This window comes from Cucurbita moschata, unplaced genomic scaffold, assembly GCF_002738365.1.
Source record: "Cucurbita moschata cultivar Rifu unplaced genomic scaffold, Cmos_1.0 Cmo_Scf00011, whole genome shotgun sequence".
NCBI classification, from domain to species: domain Eukaryota; kingdom Viridiplantae; phylum Streptophyta; class Magnoliopsida; order Cucurbitales; family Cucurbitaceae; genus Cucurbita; species Cucurbita moschata.
This window is the reverse complement of record NW_019268527.1, coordinates 4,151,958-4,169,521: the sequence shown is the minus strand read 5'-3', so window position 1 is coordinate 4,169,521 and position 17,564 is coordinate 4,151,958. Positions and strand designations below refer to the sequence as shown.

General features: G+C 36.5%; 3 protein-coding genes across 6 annotated transcripts; 2 read left to right on the top strand and 1 right to left on the bottom strand.

Annotated features, from left to right (window-relative positions):
* Nucleotides 1–1,537: 1,537 nt before the first annotated feature.
* LOC111449955 (uridine-cytidine kinase C-like) lies at nucleotides 1,538–7,775 on the top strand. Of its 2 annotated transcripts, none has more exons than XM_023090058.1 (13): nucleotides 1,538–1,631; nucleotides 1,715–1,839; nucleotides 2,576–2,944; nucleotides 3,631–3,745; nucleotides 3,959–4,154; nucleotides 4,226–4,339; nucleotides 4,452–4,625; nucleotides 5,378–5,572; nucleotides 5,783–5,905; nucleotides 5,974–6,095; nucleotides 6,700–6,814; nucleotides 6,936–7,208; nucleotides 7,298–7,775. In XM_023090058.1, exons 3-13 carry the CDS (start codon nucleotides 2,608–2,610, stop codon nucleotides 7,517–7,519), a joined length of 1,986 nt encoding a protein of 661 aa, XP_022945826.1. In that variant the 5' UTR covers nucleotides 1,538–1,631; nucleotides 1,715–1,839; nucleotides 2,576–2,607; the 3' UTR covers nucleotides 7,520–7,775. The 2 variants fall into 2 exon arrangements, with proteins under 2 accessions (XP_022945826.1, XP_022945827.1); XM_023090059.1 differs by having other exon boundaries at nucleotides 1,549–1,631; nucleotides 1,699–1,839.
* Nucleotides 7,776–8,532: 757 nt separating this feature from the next.
* On the top strand, nucleotides 8,533–10,656 carry LOC111449701 (F-box/FBD/LRR-repeat protein At1g13570-like). The gene is made up of 4 exons (XM_023089711.1): nucleotides 8,533–8,707; nucleotides 9,045–9,868; nucleotides 9,990–10,148; nucleotides 10,274–10,656. Exons 2-4 carry the CDS (start codon nucleotides 9,065–9,067, stop codon nucleotides 10,559–10,561), a joined length of 1,251 nt encoding a protein of 416 aa, XP_022945479.1. The 5' UTR covers nucleotides 8,533–8,707; nucleotides 9,045–9,064; the 3' UTR covers nucleotides 10,562–10,656.
* A 361-nt stretch (nucleotides 10,657–11,017) lies between these two features.
* Nucleotides 11,018–14,664, bottom strand: LOC111449699 (protein NSP-INTERACTING KINASE 1-like). Of its 3 annotated transcripts, XM_023089710.1 has the most exons (11): nucleotides 14,283–14,664; nucleotides 14,075–14,204; nucleotides 13,934–14,005; nucleotides 13,203–13,346; nucleotides 13,046–13,117; nucleotides 12,910–12,969; nucleotides 12,729–12,823; nucleotides 12,495–12,644; nucleotides 12,084–12,425; nucleotides 11,632–12,011; nucleotides 11,018–11,540 (listed from the first exon to the last, which is right to left on the bottom strand). In XM_023089710.1, the coding sequence occupies exons 1-11, from the start codon at nucleotides 14,416–14,418 to the stop codon at nucleotides 11,220–11,222; spliced, it is 1,902 nt and encodes a 633-aa protein (XP_022945478.1). In that variant the 5' UTR covers nucleotides 14,419–14,664; the 3' UTR covers nucleotides 11,018–11,219. The 3 variants fall into 3 exon arrangements, with proteins under 3 accessions (XP_022945478.1, XP_022945476.1, XP_022945477.1); XM_023089708.1 differs by having other exon boundaries at nucleotides 11,632–12,425; XM_023089709.1 differs by having other exon boundaries at nucleotides 11,632–12,425; nucleotides 12,910–12,945.
* Nucleotides 14,665–17,564: the final 2,900 nt, after the last annotated feature.

Genomic DNA, 17,564 nt, shown 5'->3' with positions numbered 1-17,564 from the left:
GTCAGTCTCACGGTTTTAAAATGCGTCTACTTAGGAGAGGGTCTACCCTTACTCCGACTAATATTCGTCAGTCTCACGGTTTTAAAATGCGTCTACTTTGGAGAGGGTCTAGCCCTACTGTGACCAATCTTCGTCAGTCTCACGGTTTTAAAATGCGTCTACTTTGGAGAGGGTCTAGCCCTACTCCGACCAATGCATCGCATCGTTTGATGACTGACTCTGATAACATTTGTAACAGTTCAAGTTCATGGTCTAGCCCTACTCTGATCAGTGCACACATCATCCAGTGACTAGCTCTGCTACCATTTGTAACCGTCCAAGCCCGCCACTAGTAGACATTGTCCGTTTTGACCCGTTACGTATTGTCATCAACCTCACAGTTTTAAAATGCATTTACTAGAGAGAGATTTTCACACTTGAGGAATGCTTCGTTCCCTCTCCAACCAATGTGAGATCCAGTGATGGACAATTTGATTTGATTCCCAGATCTCATCATAACTCTCGTTCTAGCTCGACATTAAGAGCACAGGGCTCGATATCTAAATAATTAAAAAATTAATTTAAAACATACATAATAATTTGATTCTATTTATTCAATTTTAGGTGTTTCTTACTCTAATTATGGCAAGAAAAGAATCTTAAAAGGAGTCCATTTCTAATGAACAAAAAAATTCCCATATTTGGTAGCATATGATTTAAATACAATTTTTTTTTGTTTCTAAATTAATTTTGAAAATGCATAAAAGGAATATATTGCATACCCTAAACCCTAATTATACTTTTTTCCAAAGTCGTGTTTGTACGTTATATATATATATATATATATATATATATATATATATATATATATATATATATATAATTGACGGAGTTATAATGATGCTCGAGAATTCTGCTATTTATTTAAAAATTTATATTTTTTCTTTCCAAAGTTGTAATATTACCCTATATTTATATAATTGACGGGTTATAATAATGCTCGAGAATTCTGCTATTTATTTAAAAATTTATATTTTTTTCTTTCGAAAGTTGTAATATTACCCTATAAATACAATTGAATGGGCAATAATGATGCTCGAGAATTCTGCCAATTATTTAAAAATTTACATTTTTTTCTTCCAAAAGTTGTAATATTATTATATATAATTGATAGGGTTATAATGATGCTCGAAAATTCTGCCATTTATTTAAAATTTTATGTATTTTCTTTCAAAAATTGTAATATTACCTTTATTTTTCACAAATATTTCAATTACATAGTCGGGACTGGAGATTCCAGCCACTAACCCGTACAAAAAAGAAGAACATAGATCAATAAATCGATAACAATTCAGATTTAGAATCAGATGTTCGTTAAATTATAAGTTTTTTTTAAAACTTTTTTTCTCTCTATGTTTTTATAAGAATGGTACTAATTAATTATGGGAAAAAAAATTGTGAATTTTAAAATTAATAATGGAAGAAATTACTCAAAATATGAAAATAAATTCTAAAATATATATATAAATTAAAAAAGAAATACCATTTCTCCCAGTTTTCCTCTTCTCTGAAGTCCTTGTCTCGATTTTCATTTAAGAGCGTCTGCAGATTCTCTGGAATTCGCACTTCCCAAAACTCAAATAAAGGAGAAAGTAAGCAGAATATATATATATCTATATATCTATATATTAATAAATATATAAATTCCATAAATTTTAGCTGCTTCTTTGTGTAGGAAGAAACCAGAGGCAAAGGGAATCATTATATAACCGACCTTACAATGGTGGAAATGGGCAGCCATCTAAGCTGCGGCTGTGCTCATTTGTGACCCATTGTGATCACAAAACTCCCTCTCAATCGGTGAGTGCTTTCGAATCAAATGCCATAAGGGGTTTTTGGCTTCAATCTCATCTTCTCTCTCTCTCTTTCTTTTAGTAAATTCCGGAATTGATATCTTCATTGTCGTGATTCATGGATGGTGATTCGTTTTCCAATCGTTTTCTATCTTTTTCTTTCATCTCTTGTCCATTCCGTTACTTGTGTACATTCTGTCGTAGTCAAATGGGTGGTTGTTAGTTAAAGCAGAGCCACTGTGATTGGTCTCGCTTTCTTCTCTGAATTTTTTATTCTGGGGCGCTCGATTTTTTGTGGTTTTTTTTTTGTTAATTTGCTTTCTGAGTGATTCTTATTGTGATTGTTCGTCGTATTTTTGTCATTTCGAAGGGGGGCTTTTGTTATTTTTGTTTAATTGTGATTTTATAAGGTGTTTGGTTGGATTTTACTTGATTGCTCTGTTTCCTTTGAATGTATTTTGCTTCTTCGTTTATTTTCTTGGAAGTTTTGTTAGATTTGTCTGAATTTCGCCTCAATCATTGTTCTGTGGTTGCAAAATGTAATCGAGTCCTGGAATGTCATTTTGAAGATGAGCATATTGTACCCTCTTAGTTCATTTACCTTACATTGTTATTGCAAAAATATGATACGCATATATCAATATGTAGCAGTTTTCTACTAATAATTGATTGATTTCATAGGTTGTTGTTGCAATTCTGTTTGATTCTATCATTGTTCATTCACAGATCTGTTTATCTTGCAGCATTTTTGTGAGGAAAGTAGCAGCTCAGTTTAATGGCTCAAGATCATTCTGGTTCTGAATCTCATCAGAAACGGGCAGGTCTATTGAAAGATCAAGTGAGATTGGTTAAGAGAAAGGATTCGGATCGCTATGAAATTGTTTCAATCCAAGATCCTTTGTCATTTGAGAAAGGGTTCTTCATAGTTATTCGTGCCTGCCAGCTGCTAGCACAGAAGAATGAAGGAATTATATTGGTTGGTTTAGCTGGTCCTTCTGGGGCTGGAAAAACAGTTTTCACAGAAAAGATAATGAACTTCATGCCCAGTATTGCTATCATATCAATGGATGATTATAATGATGCAAGTCGAATTGTCGATGGCAACTTTGATGGTAAAATGACCTTTAGTTTCTTCAGTTTTTTGTGAACTATCCTGCAGATGCCTCATTAATGCTGTTCTAAGTAACTCTTGATTCTTAACAAGTTCATCAAGTGTTTAGTCAACGTTGTTGAGATATATGTTAGTGTTCTTAGCCAAATGATTGAATTGGGCATAGGTTATTGAATTCTGTTTGAAATGCATTACGGAGAAATAATTCCCGTAAAACGGAAGCTATTTTGTGCGACTTCATGATTATGATATGAGAACAGCACCTAGAATAGAATCCTTGTAGAGTGGAAACAATTAGTTTTGGTGATTTTGCAATGAGACTAGAACTGGTAATTGGTTTGCATGATTGTTTTGTGAATTATTTGTTTCTTTGGTGTAAGATATACATGTTCGAGTTTATTGTAGCAGTATCAAATGTTAGTTTGATAGCATTTTGTTTTCCAAAATGAATTATTATAGCAAGTTGTATTGGAGTGGTATCTTGGAAATATGTCATTTTATTTTAGCACTAAGATTAGATAGTGCTTGGATAATATGAGTGGTGATTCTCTTGTGACAATTTGAAATTCACAGCTGGTTGACATTATCTGTATAAATTTACCTGTACATCGATCAAAACGGGCCGAAAAATTTAATTTGGGATGTATGGTTAAAACTTTAACTGGTTTCCTTGACGTTTTATTACAGATCCACGCTTAACTGACTACGACACCTTGCTCCAAAATGTCCAAGATCTAAAAGCAGGGAAGCAAGTTCAGGTCCCTATTTATGATTTCAAATCTAGTTCCAGAATTGGATACAGGTTGGTTAATCTTTTCAATAGGCCAGCTTACTATTAAGTATTAAACATAGCATAAGTTAAGTGACAAAAAGGTCCCATTTAAACATGTTGCGAAGAATTTGATTGTTGCCTTTGTAGTTATATCTTACGTGTTCGTTCACGAAAGGATAGAATTCGGAAGAAAAAATCTGGCACATGTTTACAATATTTTGTTCTCCTTTGCTTTCGTTACAGGACAGTTGAGGCTCCAAGCTCAAGGATTGTGATCATCGAGGGAATTTATGCGTTAAATGAAAGATTGCGGCCCCTGTTGGACCTTCGAGTCTCTGTTAGAGGTGGAGTTCACTTTGACCTTGTGAAACGGGTGTTACGTGACATCCAACGTGCTGGCCAAGAACCAGAAGAAATTATTCATCAAATTTCTGAAACAGTTTGTTCTCTCCTGCTTAGCATTTTGTTATAGTAACTTCAGAGTTCTCAAGTAAACTATTTTTCCCGCAGGTGTATCCAATGTACAAGGCTTTTATCGAACCAGATCTTGAAACTGCGCATATAAAAATCATCAACAAATTCAATCCCTTTACAGGATTTCAAAGTCCCACTTACATATTGAAGGTTATTCTTTTGGCCCTTAAGTTTTTTAGGTACTAGTAACGAGAAACACCGAAATGTCGTTTTTCTTGGGGTCTTTTTCTACATTGACAGCCTGTTTGCACTGTCTTTGTAGTCAGCAAGAAAGATAACAGTGGATCAAATTAAGGCTGTATTATCTGAAGATCATACAGAACATTTGGAGCAGACGTACGACATATATCTGTTGCCACCGGGTGAAGATCCCGAGTCTTGTCAATCATATCTAAGGATGCGCAACAAAGAAGGAAAATACAGTCTCATGTTTGAGGTTGTCAGCTGAGTACTCTCATGTGTTCTTGACTTTATCTTAGTGTTCTACACTTATTGTGGCTTCTTTATCATCCACGTTACCGAACTTTTCGGATTACTTTCCTAGTCCTCTGCTCTTTTTATGCGTAAAAAATAAGTTGTATATGGTGCTTAGCTCGTGTCATAATTTTCTAACATGGCTAATCTAATTAGCTGGTGCTTGCACTCTAGGTTTTATCTAGTTACTTATCATCACTCCAAATTGATTTGCTAAGATCCGTATCAGGAGTCGACTTTAATTTTCGAAGTGTATGAGTTTAGAGAACGTTTTGTTTCATCTGTTTACCTGATACAGTTCGGACTGAATTTTTACGTATGCATGAAGCTCTTTAGTATACTTCTTGTTCATAAAGCGATCTGTGGTACATTAGTTGATTGGATGCTGTAGGAGAAACTATGAATCAGGGTGCTGTAGGAGAAACTATGTTGCATTGCTCTTCTTTAATTTTGTTAGATTATATATTGCATTTATGATTTGCTGATTATGAAATCTTCGGGGATTGTCATCCAAGCCTGTGAATTAATGCTGCTCGGGTTCGATGATTGATGTTCTGTAGACCTGTCTGTGCTCGAACTAGATAGTTTAGATGTCGTTAATGTAAAATGTGCAAAATTGGTTTATTATAAACCCATAAATCAGAAACTTGTGTCATTTTAATCTCATGTATTCTGTTTTGATGACTACTGAATAACGTTTATTGAACGATACAGGAATGGGTTACCGACAATCCATTTATAATATCTCCGAGAATAACTTTCGAGGTCAGTGTGCGCCTTCTTGGTGGACTGATGGCCTTAGGATACACAATAGCAACAATTCTTAAAAGAAAGAGCCATGTATTCTCAGATCACAGAGTGTGTGTCAAAATTGATTGGCTGGAACAATTAAATCGCCAGAACGTTCAGGTACTCGAACGGTATTGTTATTTCGTTGTGATATATACTTGATATTCATTCCAGTTGGCCATATAGCTCTATACCTTTTTGTTCTTGTTCTTCTCAATAATCTAGCATTCTGCTTGTTGATGATTATCTGATTCTTCCCTTTTCCCTCTCCATTTGCTGAGTAGTATGCGAATTGTTAAATATCGAACCTTTCACTTCTTGGTGAAATAGGTACAAGGTAAGGATCGGCTAGTCGTAAAACATGTAGCGGAGCAGCTCGGCTTGGATGGTTCCTACATTCCTCGTACCTACATTGAACAGATTCAACTGGAGAAGCTTGTAAATGAAGTCATGGTATGAAATCTTCTTACAATCTAATTTATTTGCATTCAATTCTTTGGCATGATCATATCATTCTACAGGCTTTGCCAGATGATTTGAAGTCTAAACTCAGTCTTGACGAGGATCTGGTTTCAAGCCCCATTGAAGCACTCTCTAGAGCCTCTGCTGATAGAGTGTCCTTGAGAAATAGAAATCTCAAAAGGTTAGACGTTTTTTGTGGTTCAAGTTTTTTATAAGCCTTTCTAATATGACCCTAGATTTCTACTTACCTAGAGTCACTATCGTCATCATAGCATAATCATTTCTATGTGGAAATAAATGTTTAAACTTCTTCGTTAGACATAAATTTCATCTCAAAATACTGCTATGGATTTACGTGTTCGAAAACATCTTTAAAACGACACAACGAAATACTAAATGAAGTAAATAAACATTTAAATTAAAAACATGCATGGGGCCTAGCGTTCTCGCTGGCACTCGTTCCCTTCTCCAATAGATGTGGGAGGAGAACGAAACATTCTTTATAAGGGTGTGGAAACCTCTCCTTAGCAGACGCGTTTTAAAAACCTTGAGGGGAAGCCTGAAAGGGAAAGCCCAAAGAGGACAACATCTGCTAACGGTAGACTTAGATCCACGTTCAATGCTTTTGAACGCTTAAGACCAATGATTCGGAGTCGTAGATTATTTTCGTGTAGAAACATAAGGAACCATTTTGAGCTATCAGTACTTGTTCACAATCAGAACAAATCTCCTTTCATAAAAATGTTTACTGCTATGTCTAATTTGCCAAAACTTCTATTGAGCAGTGGCATATCTCAGTCATATACAACCCAAAGGGAGAAAAAGCTGACTGGATATGCTTCCAACAACCAAAGATTTGTCGACAGCAACACGGAGTCTTCGACAATGGTTGCGAACCAGGTAGATCCACGTTCACGATACCCGGTGTTGTTTGGCTTGCTGATGAATACTCATGATACCCATATTATCTGTCCAAAGTTCCAAATTTGTCTTACTTTAATTTCTTTAAACCATTGCACAGGGAGCCATTACTCAGCTTTCTGAACAAATTTCGTCACTCAATGATCGAATGGACGAGTTTACAACTCGAATCGAGGAGTTAAATTCAAAGTTGAGCTTCAAGACGAATTCTCCAAGCCACCACAACCTGAATCTCCAAGCGGAAACATGCAACGGTTCTGTACCGACTTCTTGTTTCGTCTCTGGATTGGGTAATGGCTCCTTGACTGGTTCCATTATACCCAATTCTTCATCCTTCTCCCAGCTGGCTAAGGATTCTCCTTTAATGGATGAGGTAAATAGCTAAGCTCAGCTGTCATTCTGCAATCCCTGTCCATTAGATATATGTTTACGACTTTCCCCGACTTGTCGATCTGTGATTAGATATCAGGAATCGTGAGGGGGCAACGACAAGTTATGCACCAATTAGATTGCCTTAGCAATCTTCTTCGGGAACGTGATAGTGCAGGGGAACGATCCCGTCAAGTAAGAACAAAGAAGAAAACCATAATACCTGATCCCGAGCCGCTAAGACTTCCTCTCTTGTTGACTGTAGCTGTGGGAGGTGTAGGAATTTTCTTGTACAAGAGCTTAAGTCGCAACTGATTCAGAGATTATTAGAAGCTTTTCATGCTTTTATGATTATCCTGTGGTTGGGTTTCCACAAATTGTGTTGCAGCGTTCACCCTTCAACGCGGGAAAGACGATGGATTGATTCAAATGATTGAGACTGGAGGCAGTTCTCATTGAGTTCTATTTGAGAAGGGTGTAATAAACTACATTCATTTCAGTAATAGGTAGACGTCTCAACTACATTTTTTATCTTTTACAATTGAAAGTTATGCTCTACCTTTTAACTTTTCTTTTGTGATTCCACCGCGTCTAATCGTTCGGTCGATATCTGTCTTATGTGCTCATATTTTGTGAGATCTCACGTTGGTTGGAGAGGGTAACGAAATATTCTTTATAAAGGGTATGGAAACCTCTCCCTAGTAGACGCGTTTTAAATCTTGAGATTAACGACAATATGTAACGGACCAGAGTGGATAATATCTGTTAGTGGTGGGCTTGAGCTGTTACAAATGGTATCAGAGCTAGATACGGGGTGGTGTACCAAGGAGGAGAGGTGGATTGTGAGATCCTATATTAGTTGGAGAAGACAACATTCCTTATAAACTCGAGAGGTTGACTATAATATGAATCAAAGCAGTTACAGTTAATATTTATTAACCGTGGGCTTGAGCGGTTACGTATTCCTATATCAATAGAACAGGGGAAGAAGCGGATTGAGATTTCTTTTCATTAATTAAATGGGATCAAGTCGGAGATTACCTTCTTCGTGTTTGCCCGTTGAAGATGTATATTATATTTTTTCGGATATGGAGCGATTGTTTTACGCCCTTAATAAAAATTATATTGAAAATAGGAATTATTTATGAGTAAATTTTTTTTTTGGGTAAGAAATATTTTTAAAAAATGAAAAAAAAAAATATGCCATTGAAAATGTGAATTGCATATAATATATTTTAATATTAAAGATGAAAAAAAACATTAAATAATTTAATTAGGAAAATAAAAAAAATGTGAATTTTGAGTTGCAACTTACACCGAACAGAGTCCCTTTCACTCAACAGAAACCCCTGCCCGCCACTGCCCACTCCCTTTGAAGAAAACTTTTGCGTATGTTTTCCATTTTCTCCAGTCGTCTCTTTGCGCCGTCCTTTCTCCGATCCCTCTCGAACGGCGAGCTGCGGAGCACCGCCAGGCCATTTTCCGCCTCCTCTCTCTTGTCGGGTTTGTTTTGATCCTTTACTCGCTGATGGGTTTTATGAATTGTAGCCGTCAGTTTCATGGTTATCGAATCTGCATTTTTTGATCTGATCTCGAAAGTAATATGCTCATTTTGATTGTTTACCTTTTGGCTTAGAAGACCCAGCTTCAATCTACCCTTTCTCGAATTGTTTCTTACTTTATGGATTGGTTCTGTAATTCGTGTATGGTTTATAGAAAATCTTTTGTTTTGTTTCTTGATTTTGATTTCGATTTCCCTGTTTTTCGTTTACTGTATGAAATGCCCGGATGTGATAATTGTGTTGTTTCTGTTCCTCATCGTGTTTTGCCTCAATTGCAGATTGAAAGCGAAATTTATAAATGGGTGACATTTTGGAGGTGGATCATTTGAGCGATCTGCCTCAGAGCATTATAGAATGCATTCTCACTAGGTTACCGATTAGAGATGCCATAAGAACAAGTATTTTGTCTAGGAGATGGAGATACAAATGGACCACTCTAACTCAACTTGTGTTTGATGATGATTGTGTTGCCATGTCCAACGATGGAATGTATGAAGACCTTATATATTTTATCACTCATGTTCTTTTTCTTCACGAAGGTCCAATTCATAAGTTCCATCTTTCTGCTACCTACTTACAGAATACTCCAGATTTAGATCAGTGGATGCTTTTCCTTTCAAGGAAGGGCGTCAGGGAATTGATTATTGAGTTGGGAGACGGCGAGTGGTTTCGGGTGCATTCTTGTCTTTTTAACTGTACCAAATTGACCCTATTGGAGCTGTATCGTTGTGAATTGGATCCTCCTCCTACTTTTAGGGGATTCTTATGTTTGAAGAGCCTAAAACTTCATCAAGTTCTAATTGCACCTGAAGACATCGAAAGTCTTATTTCTAATTGTCCGCTCTTGGAGAGTCTGGCGCTGTCGTATTTTGATAGTCTAGTGCTTAATATCTTTGCTCCAAATCTCAAGTACCTCTATCTTGAAGGCGAGTTCAGAGACATTTATCTTCAAAACACACCACTCTTGGTTGCAATTTCGGTTGCGTTATATATGAATGATGATACCGAGCCCTTTGGCGATATTTCTGATTGCAATTTTGAGAAATTTCTTGGTGGGGTGCCTTATCTTGAGAAACTTACAGGGCATATTTATTTCACCAAGGTATGATAGTTTAAATCTATTTACTCATTGGATGATCCTTGCTTCTGTTGCAGAGCTTTATTTTTAATGGTCAGTTTTAGAAATTTAATGTGATTCTCATATTTCTCCCCCCCACCCGAAGTATCTGAGTATAGGTAATAGCGCAAGAGCTCTACCAGTGTCGTATATCTATTTAAGGAGTATTGAACTGCACCAAGTCAGCTTTGAAGATATGAATGAAATACTCGTTGTGCTTCGCTTGATTACCAGCTCTCCAAATTTAGAGGAGCTTCAAATTTCGGTAATTGATTTTGTTCCTCGTATTTCTCTGTGCGGTTCTATTCTTGAATCGGTGTGAATGTTTAAGTTATGTTTTAATTAACTTATGAATGGTGAGATCATTTTCTACTTATTGCTTTCAAACAGGGCTCCTCAAACTCTGTGGCTGCTTCAGAAGCACCTGACTTGGACTTTTGGGAGAATGAATGTCCTTGGAACTGTACATTTGGTAACCTTAAAGTTGTGAAAATGACAGATATGTCTGGTGTACCACATGAGATGGAATTTATTAAATATTTGCTTAGAAATTCTCTGGTTCTTGAAACAATGAGTATCAGACCATGTGTCTATGTTACGGACCGACGATTGAATATGTTGATTGAATTGTTGAAATTTAGGAGAGCTTCATCTGAAGCAGAAATTTTATTCATTTAAGAATAGACGTGCTATAACGTTCCTTTTCCGTTTAATACCTGCTTTTGTATACTTTTTTTATTAAATAGATAGCTTTATAGCAGCTTTTATTGCTAGCATTTGTTGTGAAATCAAGCACGAACGGTATGGCCCCTTTCTGTTATATGATCTGTGAAATTTCTTCTCTTGTCACTTTGTCTTGTCAGCTGCAAGAGTTCTTTAAGAAACATCATTATCATCTCTATATTGAAGCATGTTCAATGACATGCCCTTACTTGGTCAGTTCTTTTCTTACAAATGGCTTCAGAATAATCCTTGAACTTGCAAGAATAGTTGCTGAGCGAACTTTTTTAATTGCTTCTATTTGTTTGATGAATTTTATTGCTAAACCAAAGAGATTTTGATAACGGTATCGGAATCATTGAGTACAGATCCGGTGGGGTTTTGTGCTTAAAGATTGGATTACCAGAAGCCTGTAGGAACAAAATTCAATCCAGTTTTACTATTACGAGCACGGGAACTTGGACTGTACAGTTATGAGTTATCTCACACCAACACTGGAGCCTCAACATGAGGCTGACATATGATAGATTCACTTTGATAACATGTCTAATTCTGTAGGAAAATACACTCTGGGATTCTTTGTATAGGAAAAAGGGGGGAAAAAACTGTATAATCATCATCTTGGTCCAGAAAGCTCCATGGCTTGTACAAGCAAGGAAGAGTCGTCTGTAAGATCAGAATATCGCTCGGAAGAGGAGAACTCGTTGACTCTGATCCTGTTTGCTTCTGCCCTCTGTGAAGCTTCCCATTTTTCGGCAAGTCCATCCCCTTCAAGCATTCTAACCACTTCAGACATCTTAGGTCTGGTGGTTGGAAGATACTGCGTACATAAGAGAGCTACTTGAACCATTTCTTCGAGCTCGATCGGGTCATAATTGTTCCTTAGATCCTTGTCAACTAGTATTTCCAGCTTCTTTTCTTGGTGAATTTTCTTTACCTGCAATCACAGAGAAAAATCATTTTGTTGATGTTTGACATGTTTCATGTAAGAATACAGCATGTTATTTCAGTCACTATTGTTGACTAACCCAATCAAGCATGGCTCCTTTCTGATTTGCAGCTTTTCCAAATTCAAGAGCTCTCTGTCCAGTGATCAGCTCAAGAAGAAGGATTCCAAATCCGAAGACATCAGTTTTCTCAGAGGATTGACCCGTCGAGAGATACTCGGGAGCTATATGACCAACCGTTCCTCGTACAGCAGTTGTCACATGTGAATCTCTGTGATCCAACAGCTTTGCCAGTCCAAAATCTCCAACCACAGCCTCGCAGTAATCATCAAGCAATATATTTGCAGCCTTGACGTCTCTGTGTATGATCTTAGGATCACACTGCTCATGCAAATACAGTAAGCCTCTAGCTGCACCCAACGCTATTCCTTTCCTTGTACTCCAATCCAGAGCTGGCTTCGCTGTTAATGGAGAAACATCAGTAGCTTTCAAAACAAATATACCCTTGGAAGTTTTGTCATTCCGTGTCGTACCTTTGAGACGGGATGCAACACTGCCGTTCGACATATAGGGGTAAACCAGCAGTCGCTCCGTGGTTGTCATGCAGAACCCGTAGAGACGGAGGAGGTTCCGGTGCACGGCTAGGCTGATCATCTCAACTTCAGTATGAAATTGTACGTCTCCTCTCATGGCATTTCCATCTTTTAGTCTCTTCACAGCTATAACTGTACCATCTTGAAGGTACCCTTTGTATACATTCCCAAACCCACCTTTTCCCACCAAGTTTTTGCTGCTGAAGTTGTTTGTAGCAGCTTGTAGCTCTCTGAACTGGAAAATCCTTAGGTTCCCAAGGCACACTTCTTCAAATCTTTGGTCTGTAACTTCAATGAACTTTTGTTAATAATGAACGATTATTGAACCAATAAGATCATGTGATGACTGACCATTTACATCGAAGAATATCTGCTGGTTGTGTCGTTGCCTCCACCAAATGAAGAAGCCAAACCCAATAGTTAGCAGAACAACACATCCAAGGCTTGAGCCAAAAGCTAAGGCTAATTTGTGGCCCTTGGATCGCCCTAAAGGCTGTGGGTCTTGATCATAAACAGGAAAAAGAAAGGATGAGTGTTTATATCTAATACCAAAGAGCTAAAGTTCTGTCAAAAAAATTTGATTACTTCGAGGCGTATTGACTGCAAATAAGAGCGGTGGAGCTGTTCCGTTGCAGCTAAGCTCGGACCCAGATGAGCAAACGAACGAATTCCCAACAAGGCTTCGTAAATTCAACACTAGAATCGATCATCTAAATTGAAAAAGCTCGAATAAACCAGAAGGAATTCGAGTTAAGCAGTAACTTACTTGTAGGTTTTGGCTTGCAATCTGGGCAATGGGCCACTGAGATTGTTAAAAGACAGGTCTCTGTATCAATCAACGCCATGAATGATGGTTCAAATTTGAAGTGTTTATCTGAAAGCTTTGAAGAAAAAGCACTTACAGCAATGCCAGCTGAGTCATATTGGCTAACGATGAAGGAATGGCCCCAGAAAGACTGTTGTTGTTTAACCTCCTAATCCCAAACAAAAACATTAATCTGTCAGCTAATTGATTCATTAATTACACAAACAAAGTTAGTCTCTCTTGAAGAAACTTACAGATACTGCAAACTCTTGAGATTTGAAAGAGAAATGGGGATTTCTCCATGGAAGCCATTGCTTGAAAGATCAAGAGTGTCAAGACTTGGTATGTTCCCAAGCTCCATTGGGATTGTTCCTGATATATTGTTGTCCTGTAGAAGCCTGTAAATAAAAAAAAACTTGTAAAGAAGCGAGCCGAAGCTACTCTTAGCAGATATTGTCTGCTTTGGCTTGTTACGTATTGTCGTCAACCTCACGGTTTTTTAAAACGTGTCTACCAGAGAGAGGTTTCCACACCTTTATAAGGAATGTTTCGTTCCCTTTTCCAACCGATGTGGAATCTTGCAATCCTCCTCCTCAGGGGCCTAGCGTCCTCGCAGACACACCGCCCGGTGTTTAGCTCTGATACCATTTGTATCAGCCTAAGCCCACCACTAGCAGATATTGTCCGCTTGACCCATTACGTATCACTGTTAGCCTCATAGTTTTAGAGGTCTAGCGTTCTAGCTGACACACTGTCCGGTGTCTAGCTCTGATACCATTTGTAACAGCTCAAGCCTAATTCTGGTAGATATTGTCTGCATTGGCCGTATCACCGTTAACCTCACGGTTTTTTAAACGTGTTTGCTAGGGAGAAGTTTCCACACCCTTATAAAGAATGCTTCGTTCCACTCTCCACGGACGTGGTGGAATCTCACATGGAATGGTTTGTTCTCCATTAGTGATTGAAGAAGAAGAAGACTACTCACACAGACTGAAGATTGGTCAAGTTTCCAATGCTCGGCGACAGGCTACCCGACAAGTTCTGACTAGGAGCTCCTCTGCAGTGAATTACAATCAAACATATTCATATGAACAATCGTATGAATCCTTTCAAGTTTTGTTCTTACAAGCTAATGACGAATTTCTCTGAAGAACAAGTAATCATGCTCCAGCTACATGGATCCACAGCGTTTTCATCCCAATTAAGAACAGAATGTGGGTCTTTCAGAGCAGCTTTGATCGCCATCAGGGCTTGCACTAAAAGGGTAAAAAACTGACCTTTAGATCAATATGAACACATCCACGACCAAATAAGAACACTTCCATGAACAATACCTTCAAAGTTGACACCTTTTGCAGTAAGCAACCCATTTACAGAAGAACACCATAAGCAAAACAAGAAGAACAGGGGAAGCTCTGTTCTAATTCCCATTAGAATCATCCTCAAATGATGTTGAAGATCAAAACCCATCTCCGTTTTTATGAAGAAAGCGAGTGGAGAGCAGGTAGAAGATGATCTGAAACGCTCAACGCCACCAACTTTGAGCTGATTTGTTGGTATGTTGGTGTGTTTGTTTTTTTCTTTCTTCTTTTATATGTGTTTTGGGAAAAGAATGCTAGCAGTTGAGCCTCACATGGTTGCCATATTGAACCAGGAATGCTCACTTGTTCAAAGCTTTGATGTCAGGGTGAGCGAGGGAGAGAGAAGTTAGTGGTTTTTGGTGGTGAAAAGAGGAGCCAACGTGCCGGCCAGTGGCTCAGAAAAGTGGAGAAAAGCATATGGAAAAGGTAAAGGCTAAGGTTAACCAATTTGGAGATACTTTCAAAACAAAATCCCTTCAATCATGCATGAGTTTAAAGCGAGTTGTGTTCGGGAAATTCTCGGGTTTTGATAATATTTTTAGACTCACTTGACGTGAATGTGGTAGGTGGGTCATCGAGATTTTATTTTTTATACCCACGATTTGATGTCTAATTCAAACATACGAGTATCTCATATTGGCCTTTAAAGGAATTCAAGCTATATGACTATAAATTATCTTTCAATTTCGAAGAATCGAACATATTCCTTCTTGAATCCATCTATTTAGGCTTCTGAGTTCATCTTAATAACGCTCTCAATAGCTAATCTCGACTCTCCGTCAGCTTCATGGTTTTATAACGTGTATGCTAGGTAGAGGTTTTCACATCCTTATAAGAAATGATTCATTCCCTTCTCCAACTGATGTGGGATCTCACAATCCACTCCCTTGGGGGCACAACATCCTCGTTGCCACACTGCTTTAATACCATTTGTCTGTTTTGGCCTGTTACGTATTGTCGTCAACCTCACGGTTTTAAAACATGTCTACTACGAAGAAGTTTCCACGACCTTATATGTGGAATCTCACAATAGCTAATCTCCGCTCTCTTTTTGAGTTATTCCAATCGTACTACTGCTCTACACAAACAACAAGTGCTCGTGATATCTAGTCTCCATGTTCGTTTTGAATTATTCCAACCTCTTTACAATCACGACTTCGTGCCATAGTAAAAACAAAATCTCGACACAAGTAAAAGGACTTAAAAGTAAATTCAAAAAATTTGAGGGACCTCTGTGAAAGTTGTTATTTACTGTGTGGGTCAGTCAGACCAATTCCTTTTTGTTGTCTGAAGGAGTGTTGGAATTGCTTTTGTTTTGGACTGTCGACTTTGGTTATCAAAAACATTCTCTCACACTAAAACTTTAAACCCCAAAATCACTTTTCTTTTTTTTTTTTTTAATTTTAATTTTTTTTTTTATAAAATCATATATATATATATATATATATATATATATATATATATGTATATATATATAAAGCAAATTATTTAAAACTTTAAACCCCAAAATCATTTTATTTTTAATTTTAATTTTAATTTTTTTAATAAAATTATATATATAAGCAAATTATTTAAAACTTTAAACCCCAAAATCATTTTTTTTTAATTTTTTTAATAAAATTATATATATATATATATTAGTATATATTAGCAAATTATTTAAAACTTTAAACCCCCAAAATCTTTTTTTTTTTAATTTTTTAATTTTTTTTAATAAAATTATATATATATATATATATAAAAGCAAATTATTTAAAACTTTAAACCCCAAAATCATTTTTTTTTTATTTTTAATATATATATATATATATATATATAAGCAAATTATTTAAATTGGGCTTGCTTTATTGATTCTAATGCCATTGTACTGTCCATTCCATAAACAATCCAAAAGCACTTTACTTTTAAAAGCAAAACCCAATAAAAATAAATTAAAAAAATAATTATTTTTTTTTTAGATTTCAGTTTTTATTAAAAGCAGTGTGATCAAGATCAGACGGCTGTAGTTGAGTGAGCCTACACATGGGAATCATTCCATTTGGTGTGTAAAAGGTATTTGACCTAAGTCAACTAATGTTGCTATCCCTTTTCATCCCAATATTCGGTATTTTTTAAAACATAGCTTAGTCGAGGTCGAGAAAGATCACTTTACAGTTCTGTACATACCATAGTTTCAGCATATTCGAAGGATTCTTAGCCACTAAACAGATTCACGACTCAGTAGCACGTGAACTCGCTCTTTATGCCATTAGTTTCAACGTATCGAAAATTCTGGATTGAAGATTACTTACCCTGATTCCAAAATGTCGGTATAGGTTAAAAAAGAAAATTTGATTCCAAAATATCGAAAATCTAGATTGAAGATCACATACCCTCGTTCCAAAATAGTGTAAATCTAGACCGAAGATCGCTTCCGTGTATCGAAAGACAAAAATTATAAGAAAATAAAGATTATATCATTTATTTAAATTTAAATTATAATTTAATTATATTAAAAATTTAGGGTAAAAATTGCTACAAATAATCAAATTATTAAATTGAAAAATATATATGTAGAATAAAGAGACATTAATTAAAGTTAGAAATAAATAATAAGTAAAAGAGAAAAATAAAGTCGAAATAATTCATTTTAAAAGGGATGAAGGTCCAAATTATTGAAATTAACAAATAATTGAATTGCTTTATTTATTTATTTATTTATAATAAAGTTATAATTAAATTTATATTTTTAAATAAGCTTAGTTCATTCGAACGCTAGATTAATATTTCCACAAAATAAAGAGATCGTCTAACAAGGAGTCCCACTGCTAACAGATATTGTCTACTTTGACCCGTTACGTATCGTCGTCAGTCTCACAGTTTTTAAAACGCATTTGTTAGGGAGAAGTTTGCATACCCTTTGGCCCGTTATGTATCGTTGTTAGTTTCACGAATTTTAAAATGCGTTTGTTAAGGAGATTTTCCATACCCTTATAATGATTGCTTCGTTCCCCTCTCCGACCGACGTGGGATCTAACAATCCACTCTCTTTGGAGACCTAACGTCCTCACTGGCACACCGCTGTAACAGTCCAAGCCCACCACTGATAAATATTGTCCACTTTAGTTTGTTACGTATCGTCATCAATCTCAGAGTTTTTAAAATACGTTTGTTAAAGAGAGGTTTCCACACTTTATAAGAAATGTTTCATTCTCCTTTCCAACCGACGTGGGATCTCACAGTCTCGTCATCACTGCATAAACCGATATCAAAGTT

What these genes read in the sequence shown, in the direction of transcription:
- LOC111449955 (XM_023090058.1), top strand. Translation starts at nt 2,608, where the DNA reads ATGGCTCAAGATCATTCTGGTTCTGAATCTCATCAGAAACGGGCAGGT. An exon ending in GTCCCACTTACATATTGAAG is followed by an intron (nt 4,340 to 4,451) that starts GTTATTCTTTTG and finishes CTGTCTTTGTAG; the next exon opens with TCAGCAAGAAAGATAACAGT. An exon ending in TAAATCGCCAGAACGTTCAG is followed by an intron (nt 5,573 to 5,782) that starts GTACTCGAACGG and finishes TTGGTGAAATAG; the next exon opens with GTACAAGGTAAGGATCGGCT.
- LOC111449701 (XM_023089711.1), top strand. Translation starts at nt 9,065, where the DNA reads ATGGGTGACATTTTGGAGGTGGATCATTTGAGCGATCTGCCTCAGAGC. An exon ending in GGCATATTTATTTCACCAAG is followed by an intron (nt 9,869 to 9,989) that starts GTATGATAGTTT and finishes CCCCACCCGAAG; the next exon opens with TATCTGAGTATAGGTAATAG. An exon ending in TAGAGGAGCTTCAAATTTCG is followed by an intron (nt 10,149 to 10,273) that starts GTAATTGATTTT and finishes GCTTTCAAACAG; the next exon opens with GGCTCCTCAAACTCTGTGGC.
- LOC111449699 (XM_023089708.1), bottom strand. Translation starts at nt 14,418, where the DNA reads ATGGGTTTTGATCTTCAACATCATTTGAGGATGATTCTAATGGGAATT. An exon ending in ATGACTCAGCTGGCATTGCT is followed by an intron (nt 12,970 to 13,045) that starts GTAAGTGCTTTT and finishes TGATTGATACAG; the next exon opens with AGACCTGTCTTTTAACAATC. An exon ending in TGCAGTCAATACGCCTCGAA is followed by an intron (nt 12,645 to 12,728) that starts GTAATCAAATTT and finishes TTTATGATCAAG; the next exon opens with ACCCACAGCCTTTAGGGCGA.